The sequence below is a fragment of the Anas acuta genome, chromosome 2 (genome assembly GCF_963932015.1).
Source record: "Anas acuta chromosome 2, bAnaAcu1.1, whole genome shotgun sequence".
Lineage (NCBI taxonomy): Eukaryota > Metazoa > Chordata > Aves > Anseriformes > Anatidae > Anas > Anas acuta.
This window is the reverse complement of record NC_088980.1, coordinates 83,295,615-83,314,434: the sequence shown is the minus strand read 5'-3', so window position 1 is coordinate 83,314,434 and position 18,820 is coordinate 83,295,615. Positions and strand designations below refer to the sequence as shown.

The 18,820-nt window shown below is 39.9% G+C and overlaps 1 protein-coding gene across 9 annotated transcripts in view; it reads right to left on the bottom strand.

Annotated features, from left to right (window-relative positions):
• Positions 1–18,820, bottom strand: part of CTNND2 (catenin delta 2) — a 645,736-nt gene that overhangs the window by 84,903 nt on the left and 542,013 nt on the right. For all 9 annotated transcript variants that reach the window (XR_011092756.1, XM_068670993.1, XM_068670989.1 and 6 more), the window contains 2 exons: positions 5,953–6,070; positions 1,783–1,968 (listed from right to left, as the gene is read on the bottom strand). Coding sequence is in view for 8 of the 9 variants with exons in the window: in XM_068670993.1 (XP_068527094.1) it covers positions 1,783–1,968; positions 5,953–6,070 (304 nt within the window). In the remaining variant the exon portion in view is untranslated. The remainder of the gene's footprint in view (positions 1–1,782; positions 1,969–5,952; positions 6,071–18,820) is intronic.

The window sequence follows — 18,820 nt, the reverse complement described above, 5'->3', positions numbered from 1 at the left end:
CTAGGGAAAAAAAAAGAACCACAACCAAACAAAATCGATTAATGTCTAAAAACTTTCTCCAGTGATCATAGGCATTTAAGATACTCTTATTATGCTGTAGTTATGCTCTTTGTATCCGCATTAAAAATAAATAAAAATTTGTATCAGCAATTTAACAGTCCTCACCAAAAGCATTTTTTGAAATTCCAAAGACTTTTAAACAAACAGGACAATGATTTCTCATCCTGCATATCCTAGTGACTGTGGAAGTCTATGCCAGCTGTCCCTAGGTATGTCAGTCCAACAATCTCTTTGGGAAACTGTTGTCCAAGAGATGCACTGGCCAGTGCTGTAAAGAGCAGAAATCTGAAGTTAAGTGACAAAAGAAAGACAGGTGTGTTACAGTTCGACCCATTCATATCCAGACATGCTATTTTTCTTTCTGCACTTTAGATAACTGCAAGTGTAGTTTGTGGGAACTCTTAATTCAGGAACAGGGATGATGACTGGTTTATGGGATGAACTTAGTTTGATTTGGCACTCTAATTTCATTGCAGCCTAACACAGGAATCCCCCCAAAAGGCCATAATAAATGCCGGCTATCTAATGACTGCAGTGTTTAACTACAAGAACAGGTGAAATTAAAATCTTACTAGTCATGGCCACTGCATTTTTCAGCACCTGAATCTTAGCTTGTTAATGTTCCTACAACTCTTCCACATTAATAGATTTTGCCTTTATGAAATCTGGAATATTTTCAATAATTGTTTATATCATTTATTCAAGTACCCTGTTTGCCTAATTGCTTGCTCAAATGAATATTACCTTTGAGCAATCTGAACGAGAAGTAAGTAGTAACAGAAAGGAGTAGGTCTAGTAAGAGCTGGAGAACTACCTGCTGCCAGGTCACTGGAAAAATTTCACAAATCAGCAGCCATTCTCATTGCTATTTAGTGTGATAAAACAAGGTCTGTAATATCATTGCCAGCATTCCCCAGTTTTTCTGTCAGAATGGGAAAGTAATGAAATAAACACACTTTCAATGCACCTAAACCAAAAACCCACTGTACCTCAAATAACTTGAGAAAATTAAAGACCATAATTCTCAATCTTCGCTAACAACATTAATTATGTCAAAACATGTACAACATTCACTCACATCCCTTGATTCAGTCCTCTACAGTTTCCTCTTAAAATGCAAAGGCAGAGTACGAGACTAACTTTGAAACAAATACATATATCTGAATTGGTCAAGCACTGGAATGGGCTGCCTGGGGCGTGGTGGAGTCCCCTATAGGTGTTCAAGATATGTGTAGACATGGCTTGAAGGGACGTGGTTTAGTGAGGTCAGGTGGATGATTAGACTTGATCTTAAAGGTCTTTTTCAACTTAGATGATTTCTGATTCTATAATTCTAATTATAAGCCTGATGTTTGTCTGTACCAAGGACTCTACACGCATGGCTATGGATGCAGATTACATCTGAATGTTAAGCTAACTTTTAATCATTAATAGTTTCCTTTAATTGACTGAGCAGTTTACAGTACTTATTCCATTCACAGTACACACATGACTACAGTTTCCAGGTGCCAACGTGTAACATGGAGCTCTGTTAAGCAAATATATTTATTTTCATTACTGCAGAACCATACTCTGCTGTAAGCTCTCAGCTAATTAACAAAGGCAACAGTTTTGCATATTATGCCCTATGTACTTTATTTCTAATACAGTGCATAAATTATTAATATTGTCATGACAGGCATTTCAGCTACTTGCAATGCAATCGCAAGTAACTTTCATTACCTGATCTTGTGATTTCTTTTTCTTCTTCTTCTTCCCCCAGCACCCTGAACTCTCCGTGTCTTTTCCATTGGCATCGCCACAGAGTAATCCATCAAGTTCATCTGTTCCCATCTGCTGTCCCTGAGATGTTTCTGCAGCTAGCCTGTATGAGAGGTTCCTCAAAATGCACACACAGTTTTCAACGGTCTGAAAAGTGTGACGAAAAGAAAAAAAAATACAACAAAGAAAAACGGAAAAAATTAAAATCCTTCCCTTGCTCACTCTGTATACAAAGCAGACAAAATATCACTAATCTCTGCACATACATTTTCCTAGCACAATTTTTATCTGTTCATAAACTTACTCCTGAGTAACCACTGCTTAAGAGATATAGAAAAAATTGGCACTATCTCACACCCTCTTTTTATGGAGAGAAAGAGAGAAAACAGCAATATGGGCAATATTTTTTCCATGATTTTTTAATTGTCTTTCAAAACTTCATGCTGGAGCCTTATGTGAAACAGAAGCCAAGGTTAAAAGTGATCAAAAGAATGCGAATGCACAGAGAAAGCCAGTGAATTCCCACTTTGGTAAACAGAAAATGCTACACAGAAAGTGTCAACAGTTTTGTACGTTTGTTTGCTTTTAATCCAGAAATAACATTTATTTCTGCCATCAATTCTATGAAAATTACCAGAAAAAAAAATATGGATCTGAGTACTATTTCAGAAGTACTTGTAGCATTAACAAATCACGTTTCCCAAGGCTGAGAAGTAAGACTATGAATTTCAGGACTCTTGCTTTTAGTTAGGCTGCAAGTGATTTGTGAACAGCCCTTCCCTTTCATTCATTTGTCCCCCAAATAGATTGGGCCTTGTGCAAAAGATATTGCTGAACATCCAGAAACGGACTGAGACCCAGTGGAGGAAAACTATGGCACTGATAATTCAGCAGAATTTCTGCAATTCTAAAACAAGTTCAATTTTAGACTTCCTTGAAGCCTACTCATTTACCTGGTTCAATTTGTTTTGACTATCATTGTAAGAAGAATCTTGCTTAATTTCTGAGGGCAGGGAGAGCATGGTTTTCAAAAAAGAAAAATCTATCTTTATCTGTTTCAACAGTTCCTAATGCTCTGTGGAGATAAAAAAAAAAAAAAAAGTGATAGTCACTACAGCCCAGCTCTGATGCTCCATTAACCCAGAACAGAATGAATATGAGTTTTCAGCTCTATCCTACTCTGCCATGTTCACCAGCAAGGCAAGCAGATGGAGCTTCATTTACTTCTATGTATTGTATGAGCTTATGCCAGGTATGCATTTGGCACACAGTTTTTGAGATGACATTAGTTCTGAGATGGTATTGAAGAGACTTCTCCAGATAGGATTATTATCATTTTCTGAGTAAATGAAACTTCACATTACACTTGCACTGATTTGAAATCCCCAGTCAAACACATAAACATGTATAAAATATATATATATATATATATATATATATATATATAAAATGTAAAACCTCCTAGTACCTTCCATACCTGAAAGCTACATGTATGAACTTATAGTGACCATAAATTTTAAAAAAGTTTGTTGCCTCTTACTCTTCTTTAATACTTCCATATTTGAATTTTATTCACTGTTGTTAATAGTTACACCTGTCCAGCCATAACGTGCTGAAATTGCAGCTTTGTGTTTGTTGATTATGGATTGATATTTTATTTCCCATTCATACTAATAGTAGTTTTCACTCTTTATATTCTCATTCTGCCAAAAAACAGCTTGCTGAGTCCACCATGAGGACAATTTTACCTCACAACAGAAACTGACATGGCCTCGAAGGCAACCGATAGCTTTGTCATTTGGGTAAACTCATACAAGACAAGAAAGCTGGTTTACTCATGTAGCTGGACAGACCTCACTTCTTTCTGATTTATAGCTCTGAACTTTCAAAGGACCTTGCATTCCTCATTCCTACAGTCTTCAGCTTCATCAAAAAGGGCTGAAATACAAGTTTGGCAGCCTTTCTTCTTTAATAGATCAAATTTAATTAAGAACAGTAGCTTTGTCACGTAACCACACCTAACTCACTCACTTTTAACATCATTAAGTATCATAGCTTTTTCTTATTAGAAAATACCACTGCCAAGATGTTCATAATGTTGATAAGATTTATGCACTCTTAACTGCACCTGCATGAATCGTTTATCAATTCTGCCTATGCTTACAAGTCCCACACCCTCTTTTGGAGTCTGCAAGAGCAGGGACTTGTTTTTCAACATTCAGTTCTTTGTCAATAACGCTACTATAAAATTATCTAGTAGCACAGTTGTCATGGCATTTCAAAAATGACATTTATAATTCAAAAAAAAAAAAAAGGAACTATAAAATTGTTATAGCAGCAGCATTTTTGAAACTAGATTACAAAATGATTTAGAGCCAGTTATTAAATTATCAAGTTTAATTAAAAATACTTTCTACTTTGTGAAAAGGATGCAAGACAAGAGGCAACAGTATGGTGTTTTTTTCTTTAACTGCACAAGTGCTTTACATCGTAGAGTTGAAAACCTGTTGGACAAGAGGTTAAAACTACTAAGCCAGGGAGAATAATTTCTGTCTCATGTCCTCATTTTTTCCTCAATATGATTTAGCCTACAGTTTTTACCAAGTCCACAACAGTTACAAATGAGGGCATAGAGGGAGCATTGCATATTAGTGATAAGAGGCAAAACAGGGAGCTTACTGTGCTCTTTATTTAGTCCCTTTAGTAGTATAACAATCTTGAAATTAGCCTGGTCACCTACAAAGAAACTGTTGAAAGAGCAGCAGCTAAGATGTGGGATGGCGAGCAACCTGCTTTCTTCCCTACTCCTCAGTCTACCTCCTGGTCTGCTCCACTGATGCCCCCCAAACTTCTTTCTAATAGACAAACTGAATCAGAGAGCTTTGAAACAACTCCCAGTTCAGCTTTTCCAAAGCTAATGAAGCAAAAATCACCCCCACATTTCTGGGCTGCTCTGCAGGAGGTGGCACTAAGGGGCAGGAAGGTGGCTGCTGGGTTTGCTCAGGGCACTGTTGAAAGTGTGATGCCTACTTTGCGGGCGAGCCTCATTCAGTCATTACTACTCTACTAAAGGTTTGCTAATGGAAAGCCTACCCTAGACTACTCAGTTGTGGTGGGTTTGGGGTCTTTTGTTGCCAGACCTGCACTGCGTGCTACAAACCTTTTGTTGTTCCTTCCTCTGTCCCCTGGATGTCTGAGCAAGTTTCACCTATTCGGTTTAGCTAACAAACAGAAAGTTCTGGGGTTTTTCCCTCTCCAGTCTACAAAATACCAGAAGTTCATAGACAACTCTGTGAAAGGTCATTCAGAAATACAAAGCCAGGAGGCTTTAAAACTTTGCTAAGTAAAAGGACACACTACTCTGATTCTTAAGGATTGGTAATTTGACCAAGGTTGTCCTAAAGCAACAATTAGAATTACTTTAGCACCATATACTGAATGCAAAAAGTATTTGAAGCTAGCCTTTTCCTTCTTCTCTGGAATACTTTAATGTATTTGATATACCACAGCCCTTCAGTTTGTAAGTTCTTGATGTCCTTTTAATTAAGCAGTGCCTTTCACCTTTGGAGGATCATGTCCATATCCTAGTACTTTCAAAGAAGTGAAGTTGACGTAAAAATACATCTTAAAAGAGTTACTGAAAGCATTCATTGATCCTCTTCAAAGAAGAAATCACGTTGGTACCACTGTGAAATTGCCTATTAATTGTCCACTTTTTTTTGTTGTTTGTTTTTGTTTTTTCATTTGCCTTTTAAGCCTATCACACTATTATTAGGTCTGTCTCATACTAGGTATTGGAAATCAATTTTAAGGGAACCCTGGCAGAGTAGTATAAGGACATTTACTTGGAGTATGACATTTGCTCTTAAAGCAGTTATTACATTTTTTCTGTTAATAATCCAAGTGAAAGGAAGACATGATTACCTGCACACGCTACATAGCTAGACACAAATCCAATATTTAGCACACAGAAATACACAGCTCAACAGAAGGAAAAGAAAAACATGGACTAAACTACTCTTTGCTAAGCCACCCCTTGTGATGCATTTTTTTTTTAAACTGTCACTATATAGTCCTGAGGTACCCTGAATATCTGTATTTCTTGCTTCTGAAAAGACAAAGATGACAAACCTTACTATCAATTTCACTGCTCCCCAGAGCAGACTGGATCACGTACAGCAATGCATCCGTCAGGCCATCACACTCCCTCATCCTTCTGCGGGCCTCCTCTCCAGCAGAGCTGACATTCCTGCAAGGCAACAGCAAAGGTCACCACCTGCACAGCTCCCATGCCCACTGCCCCTCCTCAAACATTTTTGCAATTAACATACAGATAAAACATTTGTTTCTTCTCCTTTCATCAGTTCAGAGCTGTGAATAATGAAGACAGCTGTGAATGAGTTCCGGAAATGTAACACAGAGGGGAGCAAATGGAAGTCATCAGGTCCTCCACAAGAAAGGGCTAAGAGGCCAAGCAGCATGCGCCTACCTGAGCTGAGACTCATCTTACCATAATTTGTAGAAGAGCTGATCATTTATCTTTTTCTTCTTTTTTTTTTCTTTGTAAAGAATGGCTTTATATTTATGAAAAAGTGTTTTTAAATGTGCATATGTACATATAAATCAAGCTTTGACAAGTCTACAGGTTTTGCCAAAGACATCTCTTAGGATTTGAAGAGCCCAGTAGTTGGGGCTCTTAACCTGTGAGAAAGAGATTATCAAAGCATAACATAAAACACCTGGTATTGCTTGTTTCTCATTTTACTTGAGTATTTCCTTTTCTCTCTTTCTGAGAGAACACGGATGCCAAAATCTTCTCTTTACATCATAATTTGCAAGTTGTTTTACATTGCAAAATTCAAAACCTCATCTTATAATAATTGTTTCTCAGAGAGGGCCACAGGGCTTTCTGAACGTCTTTATAGAAACACACCTGAAACAAATTTTACTGAATAATATAATGTGTTATAAAGTTCAAAATATTGATATAAAAAGACAATTCTGTATGAATGTGCATATATAAATAGAACCTGTACTTGTTAACATCAAGAAAAACTGAGAAAACTTGTATTCAAATTTGTGCAGCGGTTCTGATTGGAAATGGATGAAGTAGCAGTCTCAGGGATGGGGTAAAACTTTTCAGATGGTTTCCATCAGTAAGGGTAGACATCTGAGGTGCTCATCCATAGCTCTCCTCTCCCCACTCCTGAAGTTTATACAAAGCAAGAACAGATAGGCACTCACACCAGCCCTAGGTACTCAATATTGAATGTACGGAAATGGAAAAGAGGACATTGGCTATTTGATTTGGGAAAAAAGAAAGCACTTTCTTTCTTTTACTCTATTTTAAATTGCCTTTGTATCAAAGACAGAAAGAAGATAAGAATCCTGGAAGAAGGGAATAAATTTTAGGTGGAGGAAGGTGAGAGAACTTAAGGTTTCCTTTCAGTTCTTTGCTCTATCTACTTCTGTTCTGCCTCCTTATCATCCAAAAAAAGAGCATTTCCATTCCAACAAAGCACCAAAGATTTTTCCTAATCAAGTACTCTCATAACTAGACCATCCCTCAATCACTTCAATGCAGGTTCCTAATTGATTCTACTCCCTAAGCACATGTGATTTTCAAGCTATACTTGCCACCCCACACTGTCCTAATCAGCCCTGCTCTCCCCCGCACAAACTGCCTCAATTAATTCAATACTGTTCCCTTCATGTATGCAGACAGTCCCATGTAAAACATACAGTCCAGGAGCTGTAACCAGAATTGATTCCTTTATCTTGCCAGGACACAAATTCATGCTTTCCATTCTCCTAGAGACTCAACACTTCTCCCTGCATCACACATCAGAAATGTGCCCTCAGTAATGGCTTGCAAGTTCTGTGTTCTGGCAAGTTTTATGTCATCTTGTTCTTCTGATCCCTGAACGCAACGCCTCTTCCTTTCTTCTGCTATAGGAGCAGTAGATGAGTTTTCTTCTAACTCAGGAGGAAACTCTTTTCTGTCATCCAGAAAGCATCAGCTAGAAAAAAAATCTTTCATTAGCTCTGTTTTGAGTGATGGAAATCTTCTGACTCCCCCTTTGGGTGACAGAAATCAGAAGATAAAAATTCTAGTGTATGGCTTTCCCCAAACAGTGCCTATGCTTTTGCAGTGCTGGAGACTCTAGCTTAAGTACATTTTGACTAGAATGTCCCCTTTCAGCAGCTCTGCCTGAAATTCCTGAAGGGAAGCAAAAGTAGGACAAGCAGAGCTGTGGATCTGAAAAGTCCACTGGGGGTGGAGGGTGGGTGGTGAGGAGAAGAGGGGATTAGTGGACTTCTTTTATCTAAAATTCTACTCTACTACCCTCTGGCAAGATAAAGAAAAACAGGAAGAGAAAGAAAGCTGTATCCAGCCCTGAAAGAATACTGCAAATGGAGTAACTGTACAAATTAAAATAAGAGGTTACTGAGGAAGTATCATTAAAAAAAAAAATAAAATATTACCAAATCCCTTTAAACAGCACTAGATGTAGCATTTTTATTACCGTTGCATGTCCAGGCTTTTTCATTTTCTTAAGTTGCATATGCTGAGTGCAAGCTTTCAAAACCACAGGCCAGTAAATGCAGAGAGGTACATTCTCCCTAGTCTTTTCACTGAGGTGATTTCTCCTTCTCTCTAGCATGGCCAAATGCATGTCACCAGAGCCTGCCTAGACTGGAAGCCTCTCAGCTCCTCTCCAAGCTCACCAGAACCCCCCCCAACAAGCCAGCAATACAGATACAGACAACCTTCTAGTCCTTGAGCTGCGAGCTGTCTGCCTCATTCACTTCTAGCTAAGCAAGGAATATGAAGCCTTTATACAGACACACCAGGGGCACATCTTGCACAGAAAATGCACTTCTTTACCCTGTATAGAGGAGCTGTCAAGTTCACTTTTACAGTTTATCATCTTTCCTCATTATGCTCCAGCTGGTTCTGTAATCATAAGGTGGATATGCTGAATTCCCATGACTGCTTCTCCTTTTTTTAAAAGTCTCCATGTAGATTCAGTACCATCTCTTGAATACAGCTTACAGCTACTGCAGCTCTCCCAAGATCTAGCACATTTATTTAGATTTGAAATAGCTTAAAAAACAAGACAAATCCAAACTTCACATGAACACGTAGGTATAAATAATTATTTGATTATTTAAAAAGAAATATATTGCATTATCTAATTATTCCCCTTTCACCTCTGTTGAAGGAAACATATCCCCAACTTTGCAAATCATTGCTAACTGAGATCTTTCACAGAAGGGCACTAACATAACCACAACCATGTTTGGGCTATGAAGTTCTGTGCAAGAGAAACAAGTTCCAGGTTACTCAACCTGACAAAGAAAGCCCACTGCCATCTTGATTTTCTTATTTCTAGTTGTTAACTCAAACAAGCTGTAGCTGGCAGTGTGGCAGGGAGTAAGACATGCTTTGCCACTGGTGAATTTACAGGTCACTGTGCAAACCATCAAATGGAGCATTAGTACTGTCTACCAGCAGTAACATGTCCCACTAAGTAAACACATATTTTTCCAGTGTCAGTCTCCAAATAGTTTTAAAGGTGAAACTATGTTTTCTGGATTTTAAAAGGATATGGAGATACAATGCACAAGTTTTCAGGAAAAAAATAGTTTTCCATCACAAAGACAGACCAGCAAAAGCTTGATTGCCTGGTGTATTTTCTTTCTGTGTGGAAGCTCTGTTCACAGGGTATATGCGAGAACAGATTTATCAGGTGCAAGCTGACATTTTGAATCTAGGACAAGGAGCACTTTAGACCTCCATAAACTAGTCAAATTAATCTCAAATTGAATTCACCCACACAGGAATACCAAGAATACAAAGTACTGAAGAGTAACTCTCAGGTTAATCAGAAAGTCTCACTCAGACCTCCAAAGACCAGCTAATGTAAACAGCTTGTTCTCAAGAGAAGAACACCAAGAACAGAGAGTCTGAACAAGAGCTCATCACTCTGCTACTTTCTGAATAGTGGCCGAGCAATTCTGCTAATAATCTACAGATAGAAAGAGAACTACAATAATCCAGCTTCAGTTTTATGGAAAGATGCATCACAGTTATCATGTCATCGCCTGATAACTAACAGAAGGTATGACCCTCCAGACATACTCCATGGGGGTGTCAATTCAATGTTCTATGGATACAAACTGGGTGGTACAGAGGTATTCACTGCACAACACATACCTGATTCCTGTCAGTCCTAGTGCTTACCTTAGTTATTCAATGAATTTGGTGAGATTTGAGGTGGTGGAAGATGGGTGGTGCTAAGCAATTTCTCTCTCCTTTAGAGTCTTTTCCTCTAAAAACTGTAAGATAACTAAGGCATTGAATAGAACAGTTTGGGTTGGAAAGAACCTAAAAGATCAAATTCCAATGCCCCTGCCATGTGCAGGGACTCTTCCCACCAGACCAGGTTGCCCAAAGCCCCATCCAGCCTGGCCTTGAACACCTCCAGGGATGGGGCATCCACAGCTTCTCTGGGCAACATGTGCCAGTGCCTCCAATAAATAAATTAGTAAATACATTTACTAGTCCCTCCCCAGCTTTCCTGTAGGCCCCCGTTAGGCTCTGGAAGGCCACTTATGAGGTCTCCCCAGAGCCTTCTCTTCTCCAGGCTGAAGGACCCCAACTCCTGTCTTCACAGAAGAGGTGCTCCAGCCCTCTGATCATCCCTGTGGCCCTCCTCTGGACTCACTCCAACAGATCCATGACCTTGCGCTGGGGGCCCCAGAGCTGAACACAGTACAAGTGGGGTCTCCTGAGATCAGAGCAGCAGGGAACAATCACCTCCCTCGCCCTGCTGGCCACAGTGGTTTTGATGCAGCCCAGGATACGGTCAGCTTCTGGGCTGCAAGCATGCATTGCTGGCTCAAGCTGAGCTGCTCATCAGCCAACACCTCCGAGTCTTTCTTAGGGCTGCTCTCAGTCTGCTCTCCACCCAGCTGTATTTGTGCTCGGGATTGCTCCAAGCCAAGTGCAGGGCGTTGCACATGGCCTTGTCGAACTCCATGAGGTTCGCACAGGCCCACCTCTCAAGCCTGTCCAGATCCCTCTGTATGGCATCCCTTCCCTCCTGCGTGTCCTCTCCAGAGAGGGACATGGAGTTCTATGGAAGGATCATCTGTAAAGCCACTGTGCTGAGAGTCATCCTCTCTGGATATGGGATCACTTAGCAAACTTTGAACTTACTCCCAGTAGTAGTTCTAGAAATTGCAAAGACAGTTTCTACAGAGGCATCCGTGCTCCTTGAGCAGGCTCAGATCTCATCAAGTAGTTCGACCTTTTCTGTACCAGCAACAGTTCCACAGACTGCGGATCTGACTGCAGTCATGTACGATAATAATTGAGAAAAAATTATCTGTGTTTAGCAAAGATGAAATTGGTCCTTCTTATGGCCCCTTGCTAAAAAGAAAAAGCATGTTTAATATTCAGTATATGTAATTTTTTCCTATAAACTAATGTGACATAAGAAAGGACAGACACAGAAAGGGCAATAACCTAATTTAGGAGTAACTCTGAAGTTATCTTTGGTATGAAACTTAAGATGAATCCAAAGTATAGCTTCATTCCAAAAAGTTTTGAGTAAGAAGGACTAAAGATAACAGCTTCAATCTTTTCCATCCTTCTACTTGAAATAATAGCCAAAAAAAGGAGAGTTTTCCCAGAGAGGGGGGAAAGTTTATATAAACCAAGAACTCAAAAAAAATGCCATTAATGTCATAGGAACTAAGTTTATGTTTCACTGAGGATACTAGCATGGGAAAACCCCTCAGGAGAATACTGAATAACCGAGTTGCAACTGAGCGAAAAAAAATGCCTGAGAATGATTTTGAGTGAGGCAGCAGGCAGATTTTGCTATTCAGCACATATTCATTGAGCTGCTAGAAAGCCCCATATTTTAACATCCAAAATAAGTCCCCCTCACACGCACAATTTCATCCTCAGTATCATACCCAGAAGAGCCTTTTCAGGCTGACCCATCTACATATTACACTGAATGTCTAATCTGTTCAGCTGTAAACACGTACTTGGTGCATAAATTCCTGTTATTATCAAGGCTGCTGCACTGCAGGAGGAGCTTTAGTCCTAAAAGCCATCATGCAGTGGACTGCAAGGATGTCAGGCTTGCATGAAACTCTCTCTGTGAGGTGCTCTGTATGAACTCTGCTATGTACTGAAGATTGCAAAGGGACCTGCTCTGAAATGAGGAAGCTAGAAAGCAGGACTGCCTCAATCACCTTTAAGTACTGAAAATTGCCCTGCTAACATGCTGTGTGTCATGTGCGTAAGAAACATGGGGCTCAGTGGAATGAGAGAAAGGCTGAGCAGGGAGAGCTGGAGAGTTAGAAATGCCTATGAAAGAACCACGGAAGTTGTCTGATCCTGTGGTGGGTTCTCCTGAGGCACAGAGACTGACACATAGATGCAGTCAGCACTGGTAAATTCATGAAATGGGTTCTGAACTTCCTGCTCATGAACTCACTGTTTCAACTTGGATAGCCCTTTAGAGCATGCAACTATTCTATAAAGTAGGCTGTCAATGGCTGTGTTTTATGGTACCACTCCCAGTGATCGCTGCTTCCCACCAAAGGCAGCAGACCTGGGACTTTTTTATGTTGCATGACCCAGGGCTTTGTCTAGGGCCTCAAACTATCACACAACTTAATGTGTAGTGCATACTACAGCTTGGTTCCGTACTCCATCTGCAATATGATGGTTGGCCACTAAGTCTCTTTGGCAGAACTGAGACCTTGTGACATCTAAAGCTCTCCCTCAAAGCACTTCTTCACACGGGTTTTGCTCAGAGGCTGACTCTGAAAGGAGCAGTCCCACTGAAACATTTGGCCAGTCGTGCCATCAACACTGACAACTCAAAGCGTACCAGAACATGACATGGACACTGACATTAGATGCCTGTTGGATAAGCACATAGAGAATGACACATCTGCAGTCAGGAGAAACAAGCTGCCTCAATGTATCTAGCTATAGGACCAAAGGATATTATGCAAGCTCTTCCCTTGCTTTGGGATGAGACATCTAGTTGAAATACCATGAAAACAGCCATCAGTGATGCAATATGCCACGGTTGAGATAGTGCTCAGCCTGCTGCTCAGAGTATGTCATGAAAGCAGACTCCAGTGCAGCCAAGTTGTTGAGAGGAACTGTGACTGTAGGGCAGGCTTTGCTCCTGCCCTGCTGCTATTCTGGTGTGTGTGGAGCATGAGGGATGACACGCTTCTAGAGTTATTGCTAACACTAAAAGAAAAAGAAAGTGTATTTACATATGACTATGAATATGCACGAACAAGACAAGTAGAAGAGCAAAGTAAACTTTTGTGCTCCAGCAATATACCAAAAGCACCATGCCATATGTTGTCAAGTTGTCACTGATTACCTCCTGTGTCTGAATTTGAGCATAAACAATTTGAACATGAAAATCACAGAATAACAGAGATTGGGAGGCACTCACAGCAATTGTTTAGTCCATGGTCCCTGCTAAACACAGGGTCAGCTATGGCAGGTGGCTCCAGACAACCTGTTGCACTTTGGAACCTCTCTGGGCAACTTGTTCCTGTGTTTGACCACCCTCATGATAAAATATATTTTTCTTAGGTTTAAGTGGCATTCTGTGTATTTGAATGTTTCACAATCATAGGATCACAGAATGGTCTGGGTTGAAAGGGACCTTAAAGATCACCTGGTTCCAATCCCCCTGCCATGGGCAGGGACACCTCCCACCAGACCAGGTTGCCCAAAGCCCCATCCAGCCTGGCCTTGAACACCTCCAGGGATGGGGCATCCACAGCTTCTCTGGGCAACCTGTGCCAGAGCCTCAACACCCTCTGAGCGAAGAATTTCTTCTGAATACCTGATTTAGATCTACCCTCTTTTAGTTTAAAGTCATTAGCCCATGTCCTATCCTTATACTCTCTGATAAAGTCCCTCCCCAGCTTTCTTGTAGGCCCGCTTTAGGTATTGTAAGGCTGCTCTAAGGTCTTCATAGCCTTCTCTTCTCCAGACTGAACAACCCCAACTCCCTCAGCCTGTCTTCAGAGGAGAGGTGCTCCAGCCCTTTGATCATATTTGTGGCCCTCCTCTGTTATAGTTCCAATATGTCCATGTCCTTCTTGTGTTGGGGTCCCAGAGCTGAACACAGGGCCCTAGGTGGGGTCTCATGAGAGCAGATCAGAGGAGGAGACTCACCTCCCTTACCCTGCTGGCCACACTTCTTTTGATGCAGTCCAAGATACGGGTGGCTTTCTGGGCTGCAAGCACACACTGCTGAGCTGCTCATCAACTAACACCTCCAAGTCCTTCTCAGAGCTGCTCTCAGTCCATTCTCCACCCAACTGTACTTGTGTTTGGGATTGCTCCAATCCAGGTGCAGGACCTTGCATTTGGCCTTGTTGCACTTCATGAGCTTTGCACAGACCCACCTCCCAAGCCCGTCCAGATCCGTTTGCTCATGGCCTTTTGGCTTATTTCTCACTAGCACTGAGAAGATTCTAGCCATGTCTTTTATACACCCTCCTGTAGGGTATTTATATACATGGCTCAGGTCCTCCCTGAGACTTCTCTAAACACTCCCAGCTCTCTCAGCCACTCAGTTTCTTGGAATGCACGTATTCATTTATGCACGTATGTTTTAAAAGTATTCATTTTAAAACATACTAAAATAAAATAAAAACAATAATAATAAAAACAACCAACCCTGATAATGGCCTCCTCTGCGTGTGCTCTCTTATATGCTGTCTAGTTTTATTTCTGTCTGACTGGCTAAGCACTCTCCTTCAGTAACAGAGCCTTGGCTTGGTGGCAAGCTGGCATCCCCAGTCCTATCGTATGCTGCAGCGAGCAGTTACAATTATTTATGTTGGTCTGCAATGTCACAGATGATTCCATAAGAGCTACTGCTTTTCTGCTTACTTCCAGCTGTTTCTATATGCATTCAGACTCGTTGTTGCTAGAGTCTAACGTATTAACACTTACAGCAAAAAGAAGCAACCAAAGCCATGCAATCAGGCCATCAGGCAAGTATGCTCACAATCAGCAGCAGTCCACTGACAACTATGAAATTTTAAGGACTTTTTATAATGGAGTAGATCTTGAGTTGCATTGACTTATCTGTAAGTATTGAGTGCAGCCTTTGGACATGCAGTAGAGAGATTAAAAGGAGTATTCCTATAGACAAATTATATATTTTTTTTAATCATGATTTGTACACTAAGAATTTATTTAATAGTTCCTTACTGCCGAAAACTAAACTAGCTGATGAGAACAGCTATTTCGCAGATAACACACAAATTTAAACTAGCCAATAAGTCAAAGACACAAGATGGTTCATCTTCATTATTATGACTTTCTAACTGGTAGGCTTTTAGTGACTACAAAACCAGCTTATTGTTTGGACGTACTAGTAAATGAAAATAGATTTTTCAGTAACTGCCTTAGATCTACTTTGCAGTTTTGCCTGATTTGAATGACAGTTCAATGCAGTATCATTTGAAAAGAACAGGAAAATGCAGGACATTTTACCACTGCACTAAATCAAACTATGACATGCAATAGTATCACCATGAAAAATTCTTCTTGTTAAATGTTCTCAGTACCAATTATAGCCTTCTTATAAATAAAGTTGGTTTACAGACTAGTAATCATTTATCAATCCTGCACGTGGATAGAAATAGCGCAGGTTTTGAGGCAAATTCTCTACTACTAATTAGCATAGCTCAACTGTAATTAATGAAGCAGGAACAATTTATATCAACAAAAAAATTGGCTTCAGATCTTTATCTCTTAGGTATTAATTTCACTTTAAAAGCATACTTTGCAATTAGACAAACATCTGACAGTTTAATGTGGATACAGTCTTGGTTATTAACCTTTCTATCAAATGCTATGACAATGTGATTTAGCTTTGATTATTCAGCCATACCTTTCATTTTCAAAACATCAGAGCAATTAGCCTACCAAGTCAAGCACTCAACAGGTACCTTTTATTGCTGTGCTTCTGCCTATCTGTCTAATCCTTAGGCTAAATGTACTCTTTTTTTATGACCAGTGTGTGTGATCTGTGAAACAACTGACATCTAACATCATTTTTTTGCTATTTTGATATGTTTTGAAGAGATACCTGCTAGAAAAAGAACTTACACTGCCATAAACATCTTAAAAGAATTTTCTCTATAAAAACAAAACAATAAAATTATGTCATACGATATTTTCTGTAAAAGTTCATGCTACAATGAACGCTATCTGAAATAAACAAAAAATGTTTCTAAACTGCCTGCCCACATTTTGCTATGTGTTGCCATTTGAAGTGCAACTTCTATTTAAACACCATAGACGGAATTGCATACAATTTGTTCAGCAAATATTTTAAATTATAGAATGAAAAAAAAAAAAAAAAGAAACTGCAGCAAATTTCAGATTTGGTATTTATTTTCTTGGACATAAATCTGACTGCGTAAGGTTAACTGCACTTAATGCTTAGCTGTTTAACCACTTTTAAGGCACTACCTGCAGGAGGTGAAATTCAGTTTGACCACGGTGTTCACTCAGCTGGTAAGAGCTGAAATATAGTGTCACTTACTGCCCTTGGGAAGAAGCTGCTGTGGTGCAGACTCTGAAGGTCACAACAGGAACAGTTTAAGGATGCCAATGTGAAGTTATTTTTCTCCATTTTGAACTGTAACATTTCAAACCTGACTCTTTCCCAGAATTTAATAAGATGCTTTAAAGAGCAAACTCTCTAAACGGAGCTCTAAATGTGTCACAGACCTTTTGCACAAAAGTGTGGTGTGGTGGCTGGCCCTGGCCAGCAGCTAAGCACCACTCTGTCACTCCCTCACACCCAGATATGAGAGTGGAAATTCGTAAAGGCCACTGCAACAAATTCAGAGATGAAAAAAAGGGGACTTCTATTTCCAGTGAAGTTTTTTCTGTTTCCTCTAAGTATGAGGAAGCATAATAAACCAGTCAGTCCTGAGAACTTAGAATGGCTGCCTCATCCACTGAAAAGCACAACGTTGTATAAATTAAAATGTATTGGGTAGAATTCAGCCTTTGTTTCTGCTTGAACATACACTGCAGTTGCACTTTGAAAATCTTAGGGAGGTCATCCTTTGAATCCCTAATGATGAAGCACAATCTTTACTGTCACCTGCCTGTGCCATAACCACAGTGTACAGCCTCTCACTTTAAGCCACCTTGGTATTTCAGCACTGGAAAGATGTAAATACAACAGCATTTTGAAAAATGCTGTAAACTACAGCAAACCATAATCAAATACAGAACTAGGGGCACAGAAATAAGTAAGATGTCCTAGGAGGAATAAAGGGGGCTGATTCACAATTCCACCTTTGAACTGTGAAGATATAATACAGAGGCAATAAGCATGTTAGATAAGGGACAGATGGATTGATAGTATTTATTTCACTTTTCAAAAGACTTTTGACAAGATTTCTAACAAAAGGACTTCAATGAAACTAAGCAGGCACTGAAAGATAATGGATAGATAGTCGTTAAAATATAGGAAATGAATGGTCAGTCCTCACAATGGAAGGTGGTCACCAGTGGAGTGATTTATTCATAAACTATCAGGAACAGGAGATGAACAATGAAATGAAAATTTGATAAAGATGCTAAGTTACTATTCAGCGTAATAAGATGAGTGATAACAAGGAAGTGCTGCAGAAGGACTTTAAATTTAAAATAGATAAATGTAAAGTGATGTATATGAGATAAAATAAATTAAAACATTCCTGATTTCACTTACAATATGCTGGTCTCAGAACTGACCACTAAAACCTTGGGATTATAACGGATACCTCCATGAAAAGATAGCACAACACTCAAGAGCAGGCAAACGAGCCAAATGGGCTGTAAGGATGTATGGCAAGCTACATAAACTAGAAGAGAACAGCACTGTACCACCATGAGCATCATCCTTACTATGGTATACAACTCTGATCCCCTCAACTCAAAATGATACGGCAGAACTGGAAAAGATTCAAAGGAAGGCTACATATTTCCACATTAGGAGCAACTTAGTAAGCCAGAACTCATTGGTTTGAAAGACAGACAGATAACAGGTCGGGGAGAATATGACAGAAATTTATGAAGTCATTATGGTCATGGAGAAGGTGGATAGAAACCAACTTTTCACTCCAACTGGAAAACTGTTTGTCACCAGATGGCACCAGACAAGTCAGGTTTAAAACAAAAAACAAATGGTAGCTGAGTGAAACTGAGCTGTAGACATCCTTCCCTAAAGAAGTCATGGCTGACAAAAGTACATATGGGCTCAAAGTGAGTGAAGTTCATGGAAGAGAATTCTAGTTAAGAGTTATTAAAACCAAAGAAATCACATCTGTTACAGGAAGACTGGAAGCCAGAAAGAGGTTTGAAGAGCAAAGAAGTTAAGTAGGAGAAGTGAACCTGAAATGGCACTGGCCTTGTGAATCCAGAATCCTGAATTTAACCTGGATTTGGGTCTCTTGCTCTTAGGTGCAAAAGAAACCCCATGGAGTCATTCTGTTTCCCAGAGAAAACAGACAATTTGAGTAACCATCCAACAGCAGGAGAAGAAAGGGGAGGTGTACAGCATTTCAGCAATGGCTTCTAGATAGTGCTTGGAGCTGGTGGTCTGAGAGCCATGCACTTCCTAACCTGTGTTAAGTGATATTATCATGTATAGCAATAAACACAGCTGAGTGTGGAAGAAGAAAGGATGTGGACAGTCTGGAGGGGCTTCTGGTCTGCCACTGTGTGTATTAGAAGAAATGAAGGTGTTCCTACAAGACACAGAAGAACAGCACAAATGCTGGTACAGCACCATTGTTCCTTGCATGTGATCTATCTGTTCCAAAATTAGGTGAGGTACTTTTGTTGGAATTTCTTGCCAGAAGATACTGGAGGTGTTCATTTTTGCATGAACCCAAGAGCAACTGAACAAATTCA